General features: G+C 38.5%; 1 protein-coding gene across 2 annotated transcripts in view; it reads left to right on the top strand.

Annotated features, from left to right (window-relative positions):
- The window catches only part of YIPF4 (Yip1 domain family member 4), a 38,880-nt gene extending 18,412 nt beyond the window's left edge, over window positions 1-20,468 (top strand). The window contains exon 6 of one of the 2 annotated variants that reach the window (XM_032239246.1): window positions 20,364-20,468. In XM_032239246.1, coding sequence (XP_032095137.1) covers window positions 20,364-20,453 — 90 coding nt within the window. In that variant the 3' untranslated portion in view covers window positions 20,454-20,468. Of the gene's footprint in view, window positions 1-5,302; window positions 7,815-20,363 lie in introns of those variants that run through there. The other variant, XM_032239244.1, reaches the window with a different exon arrangement.
- Window positions 20,469-21,447: the final 979 nt, after the last annotated feature.

Consider the following 21,447-nt stretch of genomic DNA (forward strand, 5'->3'; position numbering starts at 1 on the left):
AACATGGTGAAACCCCGTCTCTACTAAAAAATATAAAAAATTAGCTGGGCGTGGTGGCGTGCACCTGTAGTCCCACCTACTCGGGAGGCTGATGCAGGAGAATTGCTTGAACCCAGGAGGCAGAGATTGCAGTGAGCTGAGATTGTGCCACTGCACACCAACCGGGTGCCTGGTGACAAAGCAAGACTCTGTCTCAAAAAAAAAAAAAAAAAATTATCCGAATGCAGGATAATAGACGAAGAATAAATGAAAAAATAATTAGCTGGGTGCGGTGGTGTGCACCTGTAGTTCCAGCTACTCAGGAGGCTGAAGAAGGGGAATTGCTTGAACTCAGGAAGCAGAGATTGCAGTGAGCCGAGATTGTGCCACTGCACTGCAGCCTGGTGCCTCCTGATGATAGAGCAAGACTCTGTCTCAAAAAAAAAAAAAAAAAAAAAAAAAATTAGCTGGGCGTGGTGGCGCACACCGGTAGTCCCAGCTACTTGAGAGGCTGAGGCAGGAGAATCACTTGAACCCGGGAGGTGGAGTTTGCAGTGAGCCGAGATTGCACCACTCCACTCAAGTCTGGCAACAGAGTGAGACTCTGTCTCAAAAAAACAAAACAAAAAAAGCAAAAAAAGAATTTGGAAACTATAAGCTGATAGTGATAATAAGCATTGGGTATTGAAAGAGGGTGGTTTTTGGAACTAATCAGTTCTAAATTTAAACCCTGGTCTGCCACTTGCTGCCTGGTCTTCCAAGGTATCTTAACTTACTCTCAGTTTGTTCTGAACAATGGTAAACTTATCAACTATATTTTAGGGTTAGTTGCAATGAGTTTAAAGTATATATAGTGCTGACTAGACATGGTGGCTCACGCCTATGATCCCAGCACTTTGGGAGGCTGAGGTGGGTGGATTACTTGAGCCCAGGACTTTGAGATCAGCCTGGGCAACATGGTGAAACTCCATCTTGTTGTACCCGAGCAAGTCAAGGAACGTGTCACACTCTGAGATTGAATTATGAGTCCTTTATTAAGCCGGTGACCAAGAGGTGGCTAATGCCCAAAATTCTATTGGCTCCGAAGAAAAAGTTAGGTGGTCTTTTATACCCTAGTTTTAAAAGGGTGGGGGAACCTAGCTGAAGCAAATTTTTCACAAAAGCAGAGTAAGCAAAAAGTTATAAACAGATACATGAGAAATAAAACACTACCAGGTGCGAGGGACAAAGCTGTCATAAAAGACATATAACTTACAGGTAATGGGGCCTCCGGGTGCTCAACTGCACCCGCATTCCCAGGTTCTGCTGGTACCACTTAACTCGGCCTCTTATCAACAAATGCATTCCTGGGTGCCCAGTGTAAGCCTGCCCCAGTTACATACGATAGTTATATACTTAATGGTGAGAGAATAACTAAAATGAAGAAGCCAAGATGGAGTTTGTCCAGCTCAAGAAACTAACATAAAACCTAAACAGCTTTTAGTCTGAGAAAGAGTTTTAGCTGGCAAAAAGCAGGTTATCACAATCTCTACAAAAAAATTAGCCAGGTATAAGGACATCCTCCTCTTTCATTTGTAGGACATCAGGGAAAAAAATAAAAATAAAAATAAAATAAAAATAGGCTGGGCGCGGTGGCTCAAGCCTGTAATCCCAGCACTGTGGGAGGCCGAGGCGGGTGGATCACGAGGTCATGAGATCAAGACCATCCTGGTCAACATGGTGAAACCCCGTCTCTACTAAAAATACAAAAAATTAGCTGGGCATGGTGGCGCGTGCCTGTAATCCCAGCGACTCAGGAGGCTGGGGCAGGAGAATTGCCTGAACCCGGGAGGCGGAGGTTGCAGTGAGCCGAGATTGCGCCATTGCACTCCAGCCTGGGTAACAAGAGCGAAACTCTGTCTCAAAAAAAAATAAAAATAAAAATAAAAATAAAAAATAAAATAAAAATAAATTTAAAAAGTTAGGCAGGAGTGGTGGCAGGTACCTGTGGTCCCAGTTTCTTGGGAGGCTGAGGTGGGAGGATTGCTTGGGCCCGTGAGGCCATGGCTGTAATGAGCTGTGATTGCACTGCTGCACTCCAGCCTGGGTTGTCAGAGTGAGACCCTGTCTCAAAATAAATAAATAAAGTATATATAATGCCTAGTACAATGCTTGGCACAGAGTAGGCACTTAAGCTGTTGTTTTTACAAATATTATAAAATAGGCCAGGTATGGTGGCTCACTCTCGTCAATCCCAGCACTTTGGCAGGCTGAGGTGGGTGATCAGTTGAGCCCAGGAGTTCAAGACTCAACCGTCTCTCCAAAGGTACAAAAATTAGCCAGACGTGGAGGCATGCTCCTGTAATCCCAGCTACTCAGAAGGCTGAGATGGGAGGACGCCTGAGTCCAGGAGATTGAGGCTGCAGTGAGCCATGATCATACCACTGTACTCCAGTGTAGGTAACAGAATGAGACCTTGTCTTAATAAAAACCCAAATTATAATATTTAAGGATCATCTTTGTGTTTAAACTGTTTAAACACTTTAGAGACTAAAGACACCTTGCTTTCCTCTTGATTTCAACCCTAAAATCTTTTTTTATTGGCATTATTAGAACTTAGTTTAGTCTTTTTTTTTTTTTTTTTGAGACGGAGTTTCACTCATGTTACCCAGGCTGGAGTGCAATGGCGTGATCTCGGCTCACCGCAACCTCCGCCTCCTGGGTTCAGGCAATTCTCATGCCTCAGCCTCCTGAGTAGCTGGGATTACAGGCACGCACCACCATGCCCAGCTAATTTTTTGTACTTTTTAGTAGAGACGGGGTTTCACCATGTTGACCAGGATGGTCTCGATCTCTTGACCTCGTGATCCACCCGTAAAAGTCTTAACATTAAAGCAGCTAGCCTCATGCTGACGTTTAATTATTCTAGCCTTAGTGAACATACACCCATTTACAGTCACTTCGGCTGTATGTTTTTTCACTTGGACTAAACTTGTTTCTGAGACTACTTCCAAAATGGTTAAAACCCTTCTCTTGCCGGGCGCGGTGGCTCACGCCTGTAATCCTAGAGGTGGGTGGATCACCTGAGGTTGGGAGTTCAAGACCAGCCTGGCCATCATGGTGAAACCCCATCTTTAGAAAAAAAAAAAAACAACAAAAAACCCTTCTCTTGTCATTTTTAAACATATAGTTCAACTGAAAGTTGGACCTTAATATTCTTTACACAACATATAAATGTATTATACAATGGAAAATGTGTTTTATATCATTAAAAATTTAGAGTAAAATTGCTTTTAAACTTCAGACTATTTGCACCAAAATTTTTTCCTGATCACTTAATCTTCTGTGGGTAGTGACGTATTACACGTGTTTCGTATTTCAGTCTGAGGTTTGTTGAGAAGTATGTTGCAAAATTCATCAGTTAACTAGCATTAGGGTATATAGTTTAAGTGCACTAATTTTATTTAACATTAAATCTCCGTAATACTTACCACTCTTTAACCATTTATAATGAAAAAAAATCTGATCATGAAATAAAATGCAGTTTTTTTGTTTGTTTTTTTTTAGACGAAGTCTCACTTTGTGGCCCAGGCTGGAGTGCAGTGGCACCATCTTGGCTCACTGCAACCTCCGCCTCCCAGGTTCAGGCAATTCTCCTGCCTCAGCCTCCTGAGTAGCTGAGATTACAGGCGTGTACCACCACGCCCAGCTAATTTTTAAAAATATTTTTAGTAGAGACGAGGTTTCACCATGTTGGTCAGGCTGGTCTCTAACTCCTGACCTTGTGATCCACCTGCCTCGGCCTCCCAAAGTGCTGGGATTACAGGCGTGAGCCACCATGCCCAGCATAAAATGCAGTTTGATCAAATTTCTTTTTATTTATTTCCCTGTACTTTTGTGTATGTTTGAATTATTTTGTAGGATTACTTTTGTTTTTCAAGTTTAAGAAACCCAGTAGAAGGCCGGGCGCGGTGGCTCAAGCCTGTAATCCCAGCACTTTGGGAGGCCGAGGCAGGTGGATCACAAGGTCAAGAGATCGAGACCATCCTGGTCAACATGGTGAAACCCCGTCTCTACTAAAAATACAAAAAATTAGCTGGGCATGGTGGTGCGTGTCTGTAATCCCAGCTACTCAGGAGGCTGAGGGAGGAGAATTGCCTGAACCCAGGAGGCGGAGGTTGCCGTGAGCCGAGATTGCGCCATTGCACTCCAGCCTGGGTAACAAGAGCGAAACTCCGTCTCAAAAAAAAAAAAAAAAAAGGAAACCCAGTAGAAAGCTGAACCACACCAAATACATTTTTAATAAGTTTGCCTGTATTTATTTTTTACCTATATACCAGTGATTCTCAACTGAGGTTGATTTTGTCCACCAGGGGACATTTGTCAACATCTGGAGGCATTTTTGAAGAAGAATGTTACTAGCATATAGTGCATAGAGGGCAGGGATGCTGCTGAACATCCTACAATGCACAGGATAGCTCCCCACAGCCAAGACATTTATGCAGCCTAAAATGTCAATATTGCAAGGTTTAGAAACTCTGCTTTGTGCCAAGTCTGTTCCTATTATAGTTTCCTTGATTTCTCTTGAAGTTTTTCCTTAATTTTATGTTGTAAAATATGTTAGGTGACTACATCAATAAGTACTGCATAAATTTCCATTAGAAATAATGTAAAAGTACATATGCGTATAATCCAAAAACTTATGGTATACTTTATTTAAACTCTTGACCAAAATGTGATTTTTTTTTCTCCTTTTTATTCAACCCTGCATTTCTACCTTTTCCTGGGGAAAAAACTTAATAAATCTTGAGACTTAATAAATACTGTATAAAATGTTCACTTAATCAATTTTCTTACTTAGAAGGAAAAAAAGGAAAATTCCTACTTTGTAGGAATTAGTTTTTGCTCAGTAATTTGGTGTAATAGTAGTTTTTCACAAGTTGCCTAATCAGAATCACCAGGGAACTTACTTAAAAGACTGATAACTAGATCCTTCCATTAGAAATTATAATTCAAAGAAAAAAAATAGTAATAAGTTATAATTCAGCAGAACTGGAGTCCCCTAAGTCTCTGTTAGGCACACCTAGTGATTCTTATGATTAGTTTGATAAGACCACATTTACAAAAGAAAAGACTACATTTATAGAAGTCAAGGAGTAAAGCAAAGATGAACATTCTTATTAAATTGTTTGTAACATTTGTAACAAGTTTTACTATTTACCAAAATTGATGGTTGATTTTTTTTTTAATATTGTAAACACTGTTTTTACTCTATGATATCCAAAAAGTTAATTGACTTGCTAATATACTACCTTTTGTCTTTTTTCCTTTTTTTTTTTTAAAGCTGTTTGGTGTGTTTTGGGCTGCCTACAGTGCTGCTTCATTGTTAGTGGGTGAAGAATTCAAGACCAAAAAGCCTCTTCTGATTTATCCAATCTTTTTATTATACATTTATTTTTTGTCTTTATATACTGGTGTGTGATCCAAGTTATACACGAATAGAAAAAGATGGTGTTACATTTGTGTGTAGGCTGGGAATTCTTGCTGAAGGAATTGGTGAAAACCTGTTGCTGGTAAAATTTTACATGTTCCAAATGGAAAGGGAAGTTTAAGTGCTTTTTACAACAATTTTTTTTTGTATTTAATTAAGCCATTGCAGTTATCTGGGATTTTTGGGTCAGAATTTTAAATTCTGTTTGATTCTCCATATTCAAGTGAATAAAATACAAAAGCATTATGTTTTTAAGATAGTGTCAATATTCACCTAAAAGCTTATGCCAAAAGCACCTGGATTGGTAATTTTATTTCACTTGAAGGGTAAATTTGACAATGTCCTGAGAATCTAAAGTGCAATTTTTTTTCTTTAAAATGTTTTCTCCAGCATCACAGATCCTGCAGATATATATTTATATTTATACATATATATTTATGAAATAATTCACAAAATGTATTTCTGAATAGATTAAACATTAGGATATTAAATCTGATACTTAAACTTTTTTTCATTTGGCCATTAATCTTTTTTGTTTAAAAATTTAAATTTGTTTTTAAAATTGTATATAATTTTTAAAATCTCACACATGCTTCAATACTTCCTTGTTAAGAATTCTTAATAACTACTAAAACTGATTTTAATAGTTGCTGATATTATTTGGTTTGTTTGGGTGTACTTTTTAAAACCATTTTTGAATGTCCAAACATCTGATTTAAAGTTTCTGTTTATCTTTCTGTTCAAAGGAGCAAAAGGTATAATGAATATGGCATTCATTAAAATTGTTATTCTGTACAAAAACAGTAATATTTGCAGCATCAGTAAATATTTTTAAGTGGTGCTTCTAAGTCATAAAAGTTGCAGAAAGAGACCTTTAAAATCCTGTGGTCTTGAACAATGTTATATGGTGTAGAAAAAAATAAAATACTTTCCACTTGTGTGTTTTTTTTATAGCACCATGCCCTGTATTACTTGATATTTTAACAAGTATCAGGCACTCTCTTAACAAATGTACAGTTTTTGCAAAGGGAAATAGTAAGAAATAATTTTATCAGTGAAATTTTGGTTGCAAATAATTTCATAGGTTTTTAGATGTGCCTTTAGTTAATATTACTTTATAAAGTCTTTTAAACATTTTATTTATGTCCATAAAATAGCAAATGTCTGTTAACTATTGGCAAATTATTGTATTATCCTTTCTGGTCTCATCTGGAAGAGTTTGCTGCTGTCCTCAGTGTGATAACATGGCGACCTCTTGGTATGTATTTCTTTAGCAAACTTACCCATCAGGAAATATCCAGCACCTCTGAAGCAAGCCTACAAATGAACATGTTATCAAGACCACCCCTTTTCCTTTCCCCGATCCCAAAAGGAAAGAAAGAAAGAAAAACTTATTTTAAGCTGCAGAAAAAGTGTAGAGCACCTTTGAGCTAGAAAAATGTAGAAGATTACACGTACTGATTTTTTTTTCAAAACAGATGAGAATCACCAAAGGGATAGGACTTCTAGAAGTTAGAATAACATGAAGCAATCAGGAAAGATCTATGCCTACAGAAGCAACAAATGTAAGATAAACATTTGTTATACTTCAGAAATTGCTGAGGTTAGTACTTTGTTATAATGGAGAATTATATTTGACGTTCATAGTGTTGACCCTGGAATCTTTCACAAAAAGCTTGGGGGCCAGGACCAGGAGGTAGAATTTTACAAGCCATTAAATGAAGGTATTTTAGGATCACCTCTATTAAAAAATGGTTTTTTAAAACTGTTATTGCTTTAAGGTATGAATTTTAAAAATCACTTATATGGATGTTTACTCCTAATGATATAAGATAAAATTTTTGTTCTAAAAAGATATTTTAAAATAGCATTTAATCTTGGGAACTATCTTATTTTAGGGTATCTATAAATACAAATTACATTGTTTCAAACTCAACCAATATCATCTTCCTGTGCTAATAAGCAAAGTGGTTAGAACAGATTGTCAGTTTAAAAACATGATTTGTAGATGTGTGCAAGACACAGTACTGCTGTGGCTAATAATGGTAAGATGACCATAACAATGTCCTCTCCTTGAATTTTTTATATATTTTCTGAGTCATACTGATTTTTTAAATCATGATTTCAAACGTAATTATTAGTTCATTAGAATTTTTAAAACAGAACTGGCCAGATACTGTGTGTATCCTATGTCTCTTCTAGTTGCGTGTGAGTAAATATGTGTGTTTTAAGTGTTAACGGTTGTAGTACTCCTGATGAATGGTAGTCCTCCAAAAAATAAGTAGGAGACATGCTTGCTTCTTTTTCAAGTTGACTATAAAATCATTGAAAGTTTGATTAAAAATCAAAGTCTATATATAATTAAGCATAGTTTTAAAAAGTTGCTTACGAAGATTTGTAAAGTTTATGAACCATTTGAAACCTTATTTCTAAGGTCAGTAAGACAATTTTGTATGTAGTAATGTGTCCATTTGCAGGAATTCCCCAAATACTCATACAGCCATTGAGCACCCCAATCCAAAATTCAGTACTCCAGACAAGAACATTTTTTAGTGCCGATGTGATACTTCAAAGGAAATGTTCATTGGGGCATTTCGGATTTCAAATTTTTGATTAGGAAAGCTTAACCACTATATATTTCTGCAAATCTGAAAAAATCTGAAACCTGAGAAACTCTGGTCCCAAGCATTTTGGGTAAGGTACACTCAACCTGCATTAATGTATATAGACTTCTAAATTAGTGAAAATTTGCATTGACTTAAAATATAAAGTAAATATTTTTGTTTATTGTTTAAAATTTAGTCATTTTTAAAATTTTTGATGTAACAAAACAGTCAATAAAGCTTCTACAACTTAATAAAAATATTTTTTATAGTCAAGAAAACTAGTTGAATATTTTTAAATATTCATTTTTGCTAGTGCACGTTTTAGGCTTTAGGGAACTGTGACACTTGTTCTTTTTTTTCTTTGAAGATGGAGTTTTGCTCTGTCGCTCAGGCTGGAGGGAGTACATTGGCGCAATCTCACTGCAACCTCTGCTTCCTGGGTTCAAGCGATTCTTGTGTCTCAGCCTCCCTAGTAGCTAGGATTACAGGCACCCGCCATCATGACCAGCTGATTTTTTTCATTTTAAGTGGAGACGGGTTTTCACCATGTTGGCCAGGTTGGTCTTGAACTCCTGACCTAAGGTGATCCACCCGCCTTGGCCTCCCAAATTGCTGGGATTACAGGCGTGAGCCACCATGCCCAGCACTTTTGTTTTTAAAAATGTATCTTATTTTAATACAGTTCTTTCAGACTGTGGTATCATATTCTGAAACAAGTCTTAACAGAGCTAAAACTCACTACCAACAATTCTCTGCACTGTCGTATGTATGCAGAGTAATATTTTTTTATTATTCTCCTTCATAAATGGTTTCTTTAATTGAACCTTTGAGCCTTATACTACTTTAAAATTTCCCTTTATAAACTGAATTACAGCCAGGCATGGTGGCTCAGGTCTATAATCCCAGGACTTTGGGAGGCCAAGACAGGAGGATTGCTTGAACCAGGAGTTGGAGACCATCATAGGTGAGATAGCGAGACCCTGCCTCAAATAAATCATCATCATCATCATTTAATTTTTAAAAATCTCTAAATTAGAAGTGCTCCATTCTTCATTTGTATACAGTCGTTCCTCTGTATACAAAGGAGATTGGTACCGGAACCACCGCATACCAAATTCCACACATACTCAAGTCCCACAGTCTTCACTGCAGAATCCAAGTATACAAAAAGTAGGCCCATGATTTATATGGGTTTTACATCCTGACACTACTGTTATTTCAATTCTAGTTTGTTTCAAAAAAAAAAAAAATTGTATATATGTCTGGGTACAGTGTCTCACACCTGTAATCCCAGCACTTCAGGGGGCTGAGATGGGAGGATTGTTTTGAGGCCAGGAGTTCAAAACCAGCCTGGTCAACATAGTGAGATCCCATCTCTACAAAAGAAAAATCAGCTGGGCATGGTGGCACTTGCCTGTGGTCCCAGTTACTTAGGAGGCTGAGGCAAGAGGATTGCTTGAGCCTGGGAGGTTGAGGCTCTGCAGTGAGCCATGATCACACCACTGCATGCCATCCTGGGCCACAGAGTGAGACCCTGTCTCAAAAAAGAAAAAAAAAAATTTTTAATTGCATGTAAGTTGACCCACAGTATTCAAATTTGTGGTGTTCAAGGTTCAACTAATTTCCTAGCAGAATTTTGTATGTTTAAGAATCTGTTGATACTCTTCAAGTAAGTCCCTAAATTATAACCTTGACATCAGAAAGGCTAGACATTCTTACATTTTTGCACTGCAAACCATAATACATCAAAACTCCCATGCTGATTTGTTGTGGGATCGTGCCTGTGAATAACCATGGCACTCCAGCCTGGGCAACACAATAAGACCTCATCTCTTAAAAAAAAAAAAAAATACATTGTGAAGTAAGTTTTACTTGTGAATAAATATATTTTATTTCCAACAAACTGGTGAAAATTTTAGACCCAACCATGTCTTTATGGTTACAGTGATACAGAAAGAAATGGTTAAGAGAATGTTCCCTATACAAAGCATATGTTATTAAACATGAAATTTAGGATTAGTTTTCTCCTCGAAAATTCTTTTGATATGCTGAGGTTGCAGTTTGGAGGTTACGTTAGAGAAAGAATGTAGAGAAGATTAAGATGGCAGTGGTAAAATGTTTCCCTACTTTACATTTTATATTGGCAGTACCCTGGTTTCAACTTTTCTATTTTCAGCAAGATATTTACAGGCTTTTACTTTGAAGATACTTGGTTTATAGTAGTCCATGCTATACTAATGTTGTTACTAAGATAATTAAGTTAGATGCTAATATGAAAAAGTAGAATATTTGTGTAAATATTTTGAAGTTGTAATTAGTGTATATACAAGTTGTTAATACTTATGACAAAAGGAAGCATTCTCACCCGTAATAATTTTGTTAAAACTAGAATAAGTAAATTAAGTTTATCAAGAATAAAAACCTTGGCTTTTCTTTAATAGTTGCCACTGAGCAATTTTTATTACAAAGCAAACAGTATTTACACAAGAACAAGTGAAATTACACAAAATGATAATGGGGAGAAATTTCTCATGGTGATAAAAGGGAAAAGATAATGTAAAAGCAGATTGCTGCTATTCACGTAATAAGCACTTTGAAGAATAAATGATTAAGTTCCATATTTTTGCTCTATTTTATACCTACTCACTTTGGTGGAACTAGTTGTCTATGTAAAGTATCTTTTAAATAGTAAGCACCATTTGATAATAAAACAACCTGTATGTTTTGTAATCCTTATGGTGAATTACCTCCTATGATCATTATAGTCTCTTCATGGAAAACAGTAAAAATACTCATGTTTATGATGATGGACCTAGGTACTAAATTTCTCAGTCTTTTTTTACCAAATGGTACTTAATAAAATCTTTTATCTTATAAAAATATATTTTCAAAGTATGGTGCTAGTGGTGGCCTGAATAATAAAACATTGAGAGGAAACAGCGTTTGAATTTGGCACTCTGAATGTGAAGGGATAATAGATATTAATCAAGTATTTATTAACCCTTTCCTGTATGAGCCATGTGCTGTGCTGAGTGTAGGGATACAATGATATGCAAAAAAGACCCCCATATACACATACCCTGACTTTAATGAGCTTATTTTGCTGGGAACTCAGCCAATTAATTTCACAATTTGTAAAACTATTGCAACAAATGAGAAAAAGAGGCTTGTGATGGTAAGCAAGTAAATAAAAGAAGGCTTCCTTGAAGCAATGATGTGTAAACTGAAATTTTAGGGAAAAATAAGTTAACTAGGCAAAGAAGGTAAGGAAGACTTTTCCAGATAGAGGGAATTGCAGTTTGTGAGTACACTTGGGAAAAATAAAAATATATAAAAAGAAAGCCACTTTGGCTGAAATTTAGTAGTTAATGAAATTAAACAGGTAAGTCAGCACCATACCTGACATTCTAGGCCATTCTCCTTTCTTTGTCAGAGCCGTTTTTTTTTCTTTGAGATGGAGTCTCACTCTTGTCACCCAGGCTGAAGTACAGCGGTGCAATCTCGGCTCATTGCAACCTCTGCCTCCTGGGTTTAAGCGATTCTCCTGCCTTAGCCTCCCAAGTAGCTGGGATTACAGGCACCCATCACCACACCTGGCTAATTTTTGTGTTTTTAGTAAAGACAGGGTTTCACCTCATTGGCCAGGCTGGTCTTGAACTCCCAACTTCAAGTGATTCACCCGTCTCAGCCTCCCAAAGTACTGGGATTACAGGTGTGAGTCACCATACCTGGCCTGTCAGAGCTTTTAAGTAGAAATATGGTATCAGAAACATGCTTTTTTTTTTTTGGACGGGGTGGGGGTCTCGCTTTGTTGCCAGGCTGGAGTGCAGTGGCGCGATCTCGGCTCACTGCAACCTTTGCCTGCCTCTCAGGTTTAAGCAATTCTCTTGCCTCAGCCTCCTGAGTAGCTGGGATTACGGGTGCCCACCTCCACACCTGGCTAATTTTTGTATTTTTTTTTTTTTTTTTTTTTTTTTTTTTTTTGAGACGGAGTTTCACTCATGTTACCCAGGCTGGAGTGCAATGGCGCGATCTCGGCTCACCGCAACCTCCGCCTCCTGGGTTCAGGCAATTCTCCTGCCTCAGCCTCCTGAGTAGCTGGGATTACAGGCACGCGCCACCATGCCCAGCTAATTTTTTGTATTTTTAGTAGAGACGGGGTTTCACCATGTTGACCAGGATGGTCTCGATCTCTTGACCTCGTGATCCACCCGCCTTGGCCTCCCAAAGTGCTGGGATTACAGGCTTGAGCCACCGCGCCCGGCCTAATTTTTGTATTTTTAATAGAGATGATGTTTTCATACTTTTGACATATATTCAACAGAAATGTGTGTACATATACCACAAGAGACATGTACAAGAATGTGCACAGTAACATTCAAATAGCCAAAAATGGAAACATGTCCATCAACATAGAATGGACAAATAAGTTGTATAATTATACAATAGACTCTTATACAGCAATGAAAATAAATGAACTGGTCAGGCAGAGTGGCTCACACCTGTAATTCCAGCACTTTGGGAGGCTAAGGCAGGTGGATCACGAGGTCAGGAGTTCAAGACCAGCCTGGCTAGGATGATGAAACCTCATCTCCACTAAAAATAGAAAAGTTAGCCAGGTGTGGTGGTGGGTGCCTGTAATCCCAACTATTTGGGAGGCTGAGGCAGGGAATTGCTTGAACCCGAGAGGCAGAGGTTGCAGTGAGGCAGAAACACAACACTGCACTCCAGCCTGGGTGACAAAGTGACACTCCATTTCAAAAAAAAAGAAAAATGAACTAAAGCCACCTACAAGAACATGAAGAATTTCACTATTGAGTGAAAGAGACAGACATAAAAGAATTTGTACTGTATTATATGACGTTCGAACAGGCAAAATTATAGTGTTTAGGGATGCATACTGAAATGCAAAGTCTTTTAAAACAGCTTTAGCAATGTATAATTTACGTACCATAAAATTCATCGCAGGCCTGGCGCGGTGGCTCACCTGTAATCCCATCACTTTGGGATGCAGAGGCAGGCAGATCCCAAGATCAAGAGCTTGAGACCATCCTGGCCAACATGGTGAAACCCCATCTCTACTAAAAATACAAAAATTAGCTGGGCGTGGTGGCGCATGCCTGTAGTCTCAGCTACTTGGGTGGTTGAGGCAGGAGAATTGCTTGAACCCAGGAGGCAGAGGTTGCAGTGAGCCGAGATCGCACCACTGCACTCCAGCCTGGCAACAGAGCGAGACTCCGTCTCAAAAAAAAAAAAGGCTGGTCCGGAGGTAGTGAGTTACGTCAATTGATTGTTCACGGCCGGTTGCAGATTGAACTCCTTGTTCTACTCTTTTCCCCCATTCTCACTACTGCACTTGACTAGTCTTAAAAAAAAGAAAAAAAAGCCGGGCGCGGTGGCTCAAGCCTGTAATCCCAGCACTTTGGGAGGCCGAGGCGGGTGGATCACGAGGTCAAGAGATCGAGACCATCCTGGTCAACATGGTGAAACCCCGTCTCTACTAAAAATACAAAAAATTAGCTGGGCATGGTGGCACGTGCCTGTAATCCCAGCTACTCAGGAGGCTGAGGCAGGAGAATTGCCTGAACCCAGGAGGCGGAGGTTGCGGTGAGCCGAGATCGCGCCATTGCACTCCAGCCTGGGTAACAAGAGCGAAACTCCGTCTCAAAAAAAAAAAAAAAGAAAAAAAAGAAAAAAAAATTCATTGTAAATGCAGTTTGATTTTTAGCAAATTTGTATAGTTGTGCAACTCTCCACAATCAGTTGGCAAAGTAATTTTCATAAAAAACAAGGAAGTGCCCACCGTAAAAGCTTAGTAGTTACACTTAATGGGAAGGCAGAAGGGATGTGTTTGGAAATGGACATGTGGACTTCTTTCACGGATGTTTCATTTTTAATAATTCATTAAGCTATGTGTTTTATATACTTTCCTATGTTTACAATCTATCATTTTAAGTGTTTTTAAAAATTGTTTTAGCCAGGCTACACATTTAACAGTGAATTACCAATTTACATGTTAATTTTTTATTTATCATTATGTCATAGCCTTCTTTTCATGTTATACAAACTCACAACCATCTCTTCAGAGAAATCTTTGAAAATTTAATTCAACCATGTTCCCCAGCTAATTTCTATTACACCACTGCTTATTTCATTCATAGTAGTTAATACTCTGTATAATTTTTTTTAATTCCTTCACTATAATGCAAACTCTGTTAGGGCAGGGACACTTTCTGACATGTTGATCGGTGTAGCTGCAGTACTTTTGTTGAATTAATATGTGAATCTGGTTATTCAATCCTGAATTCAAATCCAGGTCCAGTGGATATCGAAACCTGTAGTCTTAATTATTAGTCTTTCATAGAATATTAAAGTTAGGCAAAACTTTAGAGATTATTTACTGAAGGTAATTATACCTTATTATACAGATGCAGAAACTAAGGCCTAAAACTCAATAGTAAAATTACTGAGCTACAAAGTTGGAATAAGGGCCTAAGTCTTCAAACCCCAAGTTTAGTGCTCTTTCCACTACTACATGGAACAGCATTCATGCCACTTGGATAGCAACATTCTACCATAGTCCTTCATATGGATAATAGATAATTGAAATATCTTTCCTTCTTTTTAATTTTTTTTGTGGATTTTTTGGTTTGTCTTTTGTTTTTGTTTTGAGACAGCGTCTCTGCTACCTAGGCTGGAGTGCAGTGGCATGATCATGGCTCACTGCAGCCTTCACACTCTTAGGCTGAAGCGGTCATCTCACTTCAGCATTCTGAGTAACTGAAACTACAGGCACGCATCACCACACCTAGCTAATTTTTTGTATTTTATGTAGAGATGGGATTTTACCATGTTGCCCAGCCTGATCTTGAATTCCTAAGCTCTAGCTATCCTCCTGCCTAGGCCTCCCAAAGTGTTGGGTTTACAGGTGTGAGCCACAGTGCCCAGCCTTTTAAATTCGGTTTTACTTTAATTCACTATTTGTTTTAGACTTGTAATTGCTACACATTAATATTAAATAGTTAAGGCTCCAAGGGCTGTTGTGAGGGTTAAATGAACTAGTTAATTAATATAAAGAACATAGAACAGTTTTGACATTCAGTAAACATCGGCTCTTATTATATTAGCTATTAAATACTGAAGTCATTTAGATCAATGAAACAAGAGAGTTTCCAGAATTATATTCAATTAATTATACATGATGAAGGTGATGTCAAATTGGTATAAAAAGATAGAATATTAAATAAGTGGGGATACTGTATCAGATAGGAACATATTTGGTTGCAAGAAACAAAAATCCTATGATCAGTAGCTTCACTGTGAGTTTATTTTTTCACACAATAAATCCAAGGGTACATAATCCATAACTGATACGGTAGTTTAACAGTGTTATTAAGAACTCAAGCTCCATTTATCGCTCTATTCTGCCATCTTTGGTGAGTGGCTTGCATCCTCATTGTCTCAGAAAAGTTATTTCACCTCTAAGTATTACATCTACATTTCAAGCAGGAAAAAAATGAAGCTTAAGAGACCAAATTGAGCATGTCAGTCAAAGGTGTCCTTGTTTAAAATCTCTGGAAGCCCCACTTAGTGGCTTTCATCCGTGTCTCATGGGACAGAACTGAATCACATGGCCACCACTTGCTGCAAGAGAGTTGGGGAAAGCTTTTTTTTTTTTTTTTTTTTTGAGATGGAGTCTCTCTCTGTGGCCTAGGCTGGAGTGCAGTGGCGTGATCTCAGCTCACTGCAACCTCTGCCTCTTGGGTTCAAGCAATTTTCCTGACTCAGCCTCCCAAGTAGCTGGGATTACAGGTGCTCGCCACCACACCCAGCAAATTTTTGTATTTTTAGTAGAGACGGGGTTTCACCATGTTGATCAGGTTGGTCTCTAACTCCTGACCTCATGATCATCCCACCTCAGCCTTCCAGTGTGCTGGGATTACAGGCTTGAGCCACAGCGCCTGGTGGGGAAAGTATTTTACGCTGGGACATTCCAGCTCTGAGTGAAGCCAGGGATCTGTTACTAAGGAAGAATGGATGCCAAGTAAGTAAATAGCAATGTCTGACAAAGACATGATAGGCCAGTCTGAAAAATATAAAACTGGATATATACCTCACTCCTTATACCAGAGTACTTTACCAATACGTGATATATCAAATATTTTAAAAACTGGAATAAGCTTCTCATACAATCTTTGAAAAAATGGGGCTTTCAAACCATTAGATAAAACACAGAAGCCAAAGGAAAAGCGATCAAGACACTTAAAGACCTATCATTTAAAATGATTCTACAGGAAAAAGAGAAACAACAAATAGGGGAAAAATATTTGTAGAACATATGTAGACAAAGGACTACTTTTCTTCATAAAAACATTTATAAATCAGTAACTTTAAATGGACAAAGGAAATACATGGGCAATCACATATAATGTATGTAATATTAATATTTATAAATCAATAAAACAGGCTAGGGATATAAATCAACAATTCAAGGAGGGGGAAAAAGGCCAACTAAAATATGTAAAGATGCACAAATTCATTCATGATAAAATGTGAATTAACAACATTGGCCTCTCGGATTGCCAAAACCTTAAAAGATTGATAATATCCAGTATTGGTTGGGATTATAAGCAGATTATGATATTTCACTGATAGAGACCAGCATGATGGTCTCATTTGTTAAAATATTGAAATGCATCTGTGTCGATGGTAAATAGTATTATTGTAAGTACAGCAGCACTAAAATTAATAAATTATGTAAATATGGACTCATCTTTTGTGACAATTATTGATAACCTTTTTGTTGTAATGACATCTAAGAAACATTTGCAACATCTGCTAGCTTGGCCTGCATCATGGTAAATAACGTAGCTGCCTTGTGTATTCCCTATGAAGCATTCCTTGCTCTTAACGGTTGCTACTGCTTCTAAATATTTTTAATCTAGTTTTTTATTTGGTTTTGCTGTTAATGCATTGTAATTCTTAGGTAAAAAGTAAGTAAAGTGGCCAGGTGCAGTGGCTCATGCCTGTAATCCTATCACTTTGGGAGGCCGAGGCAGGCGGATCACCAGGTCAGGAGATCGAGACAATCCTGGCCAACATGGTGAAACCCCATCTCTACTAAAATACAAAAAAATTAGCTGGGCATGGTGGTGAGCACCTGTAGTCCTAGGTACTTGGGAGCCTGAGGCAGGGGAATCCCTTGAACCCGGGAAGCAGAGATTGTAGTAAGCTGAGATCACACCACACTGCACTATAGCCTGGCAAAAGAGGGAGACTCTGTCTCAAAAACAAAAAGGTGTTTTCATATTTTAAAATTGAGGAATTTATAACAAATATTTGAAAATGAACACCCCAAACTATTTGACACTATTTTCTGTGAATGCTGAATATATATACACACCCTATATCCCAGCAACTCATATGTTTACCAAGTCACATATACAGTGCTGTGTAATGGAATTTTCTGCATTAATGGAAATATTCTATATTCTATGCTGTTCATAAAGCCATTAGCTACATGAGCACTTGAAATGTGGCTAATCCAATGGAGGTACCGACTTTCAATTTAGTTTTACTTAAAGAGCCACATGTGGCTTATGGCTACTGTATTGACAGCAGAGAGTGTTCACTGCAGCATCATTCATAATTATAACCATTCATACCCAAAACTGGAAACGAACATAGACAAATTATGGTGTATTCACATAATACAATATGTGAAAGATGTATAACTGCACATAAGCGTATGAATGAATCTCGCCTTGGCATGGTGGCTCATGCCTGTAATCTCATTACTTTGGGAGGCGAAGGTGGGCAGATTGCTTGAGCCCAGGAGTTTTGAGACCAGCCTTGGCAACACGGCGAAACCCCGTCTCTACAAGTACAAAAAATTAGCCAGGCGTGGTGGCATATGCACCTGCAGTCCCAACTACTCAAGAGGCTGAGGTGTGAGGATCACCTGAGCCCAGAAGGTCGAGGCTGCAGTAAGCTGTGATTGCACCACTGCACTCCAGCCTGGGCCACAGAGTAAGACTGTGTCTCAAAAAAAAAGAATATGGATGAATCTCAAAAACATAACATTGAACAGAGGAAGACACACACAAAAGCATATACTTTATGATTCTATTTATGCAAAGTACAAAAACAATGTTAGCTTGAGTAGGAAGGAATTAACTGAAGGAAGGTACAGAGATTTGGGCTTCTAAGATGTTAGCATGTTCTATAATCTGAGTGCTAATTACATGGGTGCAGTTCGCCTGTGAAAAATTTATCAAGCTGTAGACTTATAAAATGTACACCTTTCTGAATGGATATTATGCTTGAATTAAAAGTTATAAGTTGGAGACCGCGTCTCAAAAAAAACAGTTATAAGTTGGAAACACAGAATGAAGTGTCAGCAAAGTGTTGATAAGTTTAGCATTGTTTTAAATGTTGTAAATGTTCATATTTTTATACTATGGAAGAACATGATAACCATAGCTTGGCTCATGTCTTGAAACATCTTGAAATGTCTTTTGATACTGTGCAAGAATTAATACAAATAAAACATGATTTTCATCTCTGAAATGAAAAGCATGACATTGCAAGTAAAGTGAATGTTAAATGCTAGTAGTTATCAAAAATTGTGTTGAAAATGTTAGGTTTGTTTTTTTTTTTTTTTTGAGACAGAGTCTTGCTCTGTCGCCCAGGCTGGAATGCAGTGGCGTGTTCTTGGCTCACTCTAACCTCTGCCTCCTGGGTTCAAGCAATTCTCCTTCCTCAGCCTCCTGAATAGCTGAGACTACAGGCGTGGACCACCATTCTTGGCTAATTTTTTGTATTTTTAGTAGAGACAAGGTTTCACCATATTGTCCAGGCTGGTCTTGAACTCCTGACCTCATGATCTGCCTACCTCGGCCTCCCAAAGTGCTGGGATTACAGGCATGAGCCACCCAACCCAGCCCCAGTGTTGAAAGTGTTAAATGCATTTTTCATCCAAAAAACAATCATGTTCATTTAAAACTCATGCTTGAAACAAAGATTTGCAATCATCAGTGAGAAAATTAAGAGGATATATAAATGTTTTAGCAGTAAAGAATTTGAAATAGAGTGCCACGCATAGTGGCTCACACCTGTAAACCCAACACTTTGGGAGGCCAAGGTGAGTAGATCATGAAGTCAGGCGTTCAAGACCAGCCTGACCAACATGGTGAATCCTCGTCTCTACTAAAAATTTTAAAATTGGCTGGGCGTGGTGGCACACGCCTGTAATCTCAGCTGCTCAGGAGGCTGAGGCAGGAGAATTGCCTGAACCTGGGAGGTGGAGGTTGCAGTGAGCCAAGATCGTGCCACTGCACTCCAGCCTGAGCCACAGAGTGAGACTTCGTCTAAAAAAAAAAAAAAAAAAAAAGAATTTGAAATAGTGACTAAATAGCCTCCCAAAGTGCTACAGGCATGAGCCACCTCATGTGGCCAAAAATATTTTTAGAAATTTAGCCTTATGAAAATTATTTTAGCAAAATGTCAATTCTTTGTTTAGGTTTTCAAGAGGATATGTTTTATTCATAAATTAGTTTGATAAAAGCTAAAAGTGATTGAACATATAAAACTAAAAGCATGAAAAAAGCAGTAATTATTTAAGGAAGTACAATATGGTATTTGAAATAGTATATAGAGCCAACTCTAAAGGAAGTTATTATCTAATAAAGTGTATATTAACATTTTTATATATTTCCTTTCTGCGATAGCTAATTTTTTTTTTTTTTTTTTTTTTTTTTGGCGGGAGCTGGTTTATTTTACCCAGGCTGGAGTGCAATGGCGCGATCCCGGCTCACCGCAACCTCCGCCTCCTGGGTTCAGGCAATTCTCCTGCCTCAGCCTCCTGAGTAGCTGGGATTACAGGCACGCGCCACCATGCCCAGCTGATTTTTTGTATTTTTAGTAGAGACGGAGTTTCACCATGTTGACCAGGATGGTCTCGATCTCTTGACCTCGTGATCCACCCGCCTCGGCCTCCCAAAGTGCTGGGATTACAGGCGTGAGCCACCGCGCCCAGCCGATAGCTAATTTTATGTGTAAACTTAACTGGGCCACAGATTGCCCAGATGTATGGTCAAACATTATTCTAGGTATGTCTGTGAGGGCATTGCTGGATGAGATTAACATTCAAATTGGTAGAGAGTAGATTGGTCTCCCTAATGTGGATGGCCCTAATCTAATCAGTTGAAGGCTTAGGAAAAAAAAAAAAGCCAATTTTCCTCCATGAGTAAGAGAAAATGTCTCCTGCCTGATTGACTTTGAGTTGATTTTTTTTTTCCTGCCTTCAGACTCAAACTGAAACATTAGCTCTTCCTGGATTTTGGACCTGTTGGATTCACCTTGAAAATCCTGGAACTTGTCAACATCTGTACTCGTGAGCCAATTCCTTATAATTAATCTCTTTTGGCCATGCACAGTGGCTCACGCCTGTAATCCCAGCACTTTGGTGGGCCAAGGCAGGCAGATCACAAGGTCAAGAAATAAAGACCATCCTGGCCAACATGGTGAAATCCCGTCTCTATTAAAAATACAAAAATTAGCTGGGCATGGTGGCACGTGTCTGTAGTCCCAGCTACTTGGAAGGCTGAGGCAGGAGAATTGATTAAACAAGGAAGCCAGAGGTTGCAGTGAGCCAAGATCTCGCCACTGCACTCCATCCTCACTCCATCCTGGTGACAGAGCATGACTCCATCACAAAAAAAAAGGAAAGAACGAACGAAAATGTACCTAGGAGTAGAATTGCTGGGTCCTAGGCATGCACGTCAATATCAGTTGCCCAATTGCTCCCTAAAGTGGATACACCAACATCCCTTTTACTAGAACATTCTTTTTGATTCACCAATTCAATGACAATGCTTGGCATTCTCAGGATTCTTAACTTTTGCCAGTCTAATGGTATCTCATGTGGTTTTAATGTCCTCAATTACCAATGAATTGGAGCATCTTTTTAAAAATTATTATTAAAAAAAATTTTTTTTGAGACCAGCTTGTTTTGTTGCCCAAGCTGGAGCCTAGTGGTGTGTATACACCTGACACACCTGACAGCAACAGCTTAACTGAAGCATAGCCTGAGAATGACCCTGTATGGCAGATGCACCTGGCAGCAATAACAACCTAGGAAACTAGGGTTGCAATGTGGAGGTTGCTGGGGTGCAGGGTGCTAAGCGAAGGTGCTATGTAAACTGCATGCTTTTTACAAGCAGTCGCAATTCTCCTGCGCAGCCAAGTGCCACTGCACTGTCTCTATATGAAAGTTCCCCCTGGTTAAACCCTATGTCTCCTTTGCTGGCTCTAGGTCTCTTCTTCAGCCTCTTGAATCTGGTGTCATCCCTACTGGAGTTAATAGGGGTCCAGCAAGACAGCCTGATCATA

This window comes from Sapajus apella, unplaced genomic scaffold, assembly GCF_009761245.1.
Source record: "Sapajus apella isolate SASKATOON/1434 unplaced genomic scaffold, GSC_monkey_1.0 scaffold44, whole genome shotgun sequence".
NCBI lineage: Eukaryota > Metazoa > Chordata > Mammalia > Primates > Cebidae > Sapajus > Sapajus apella.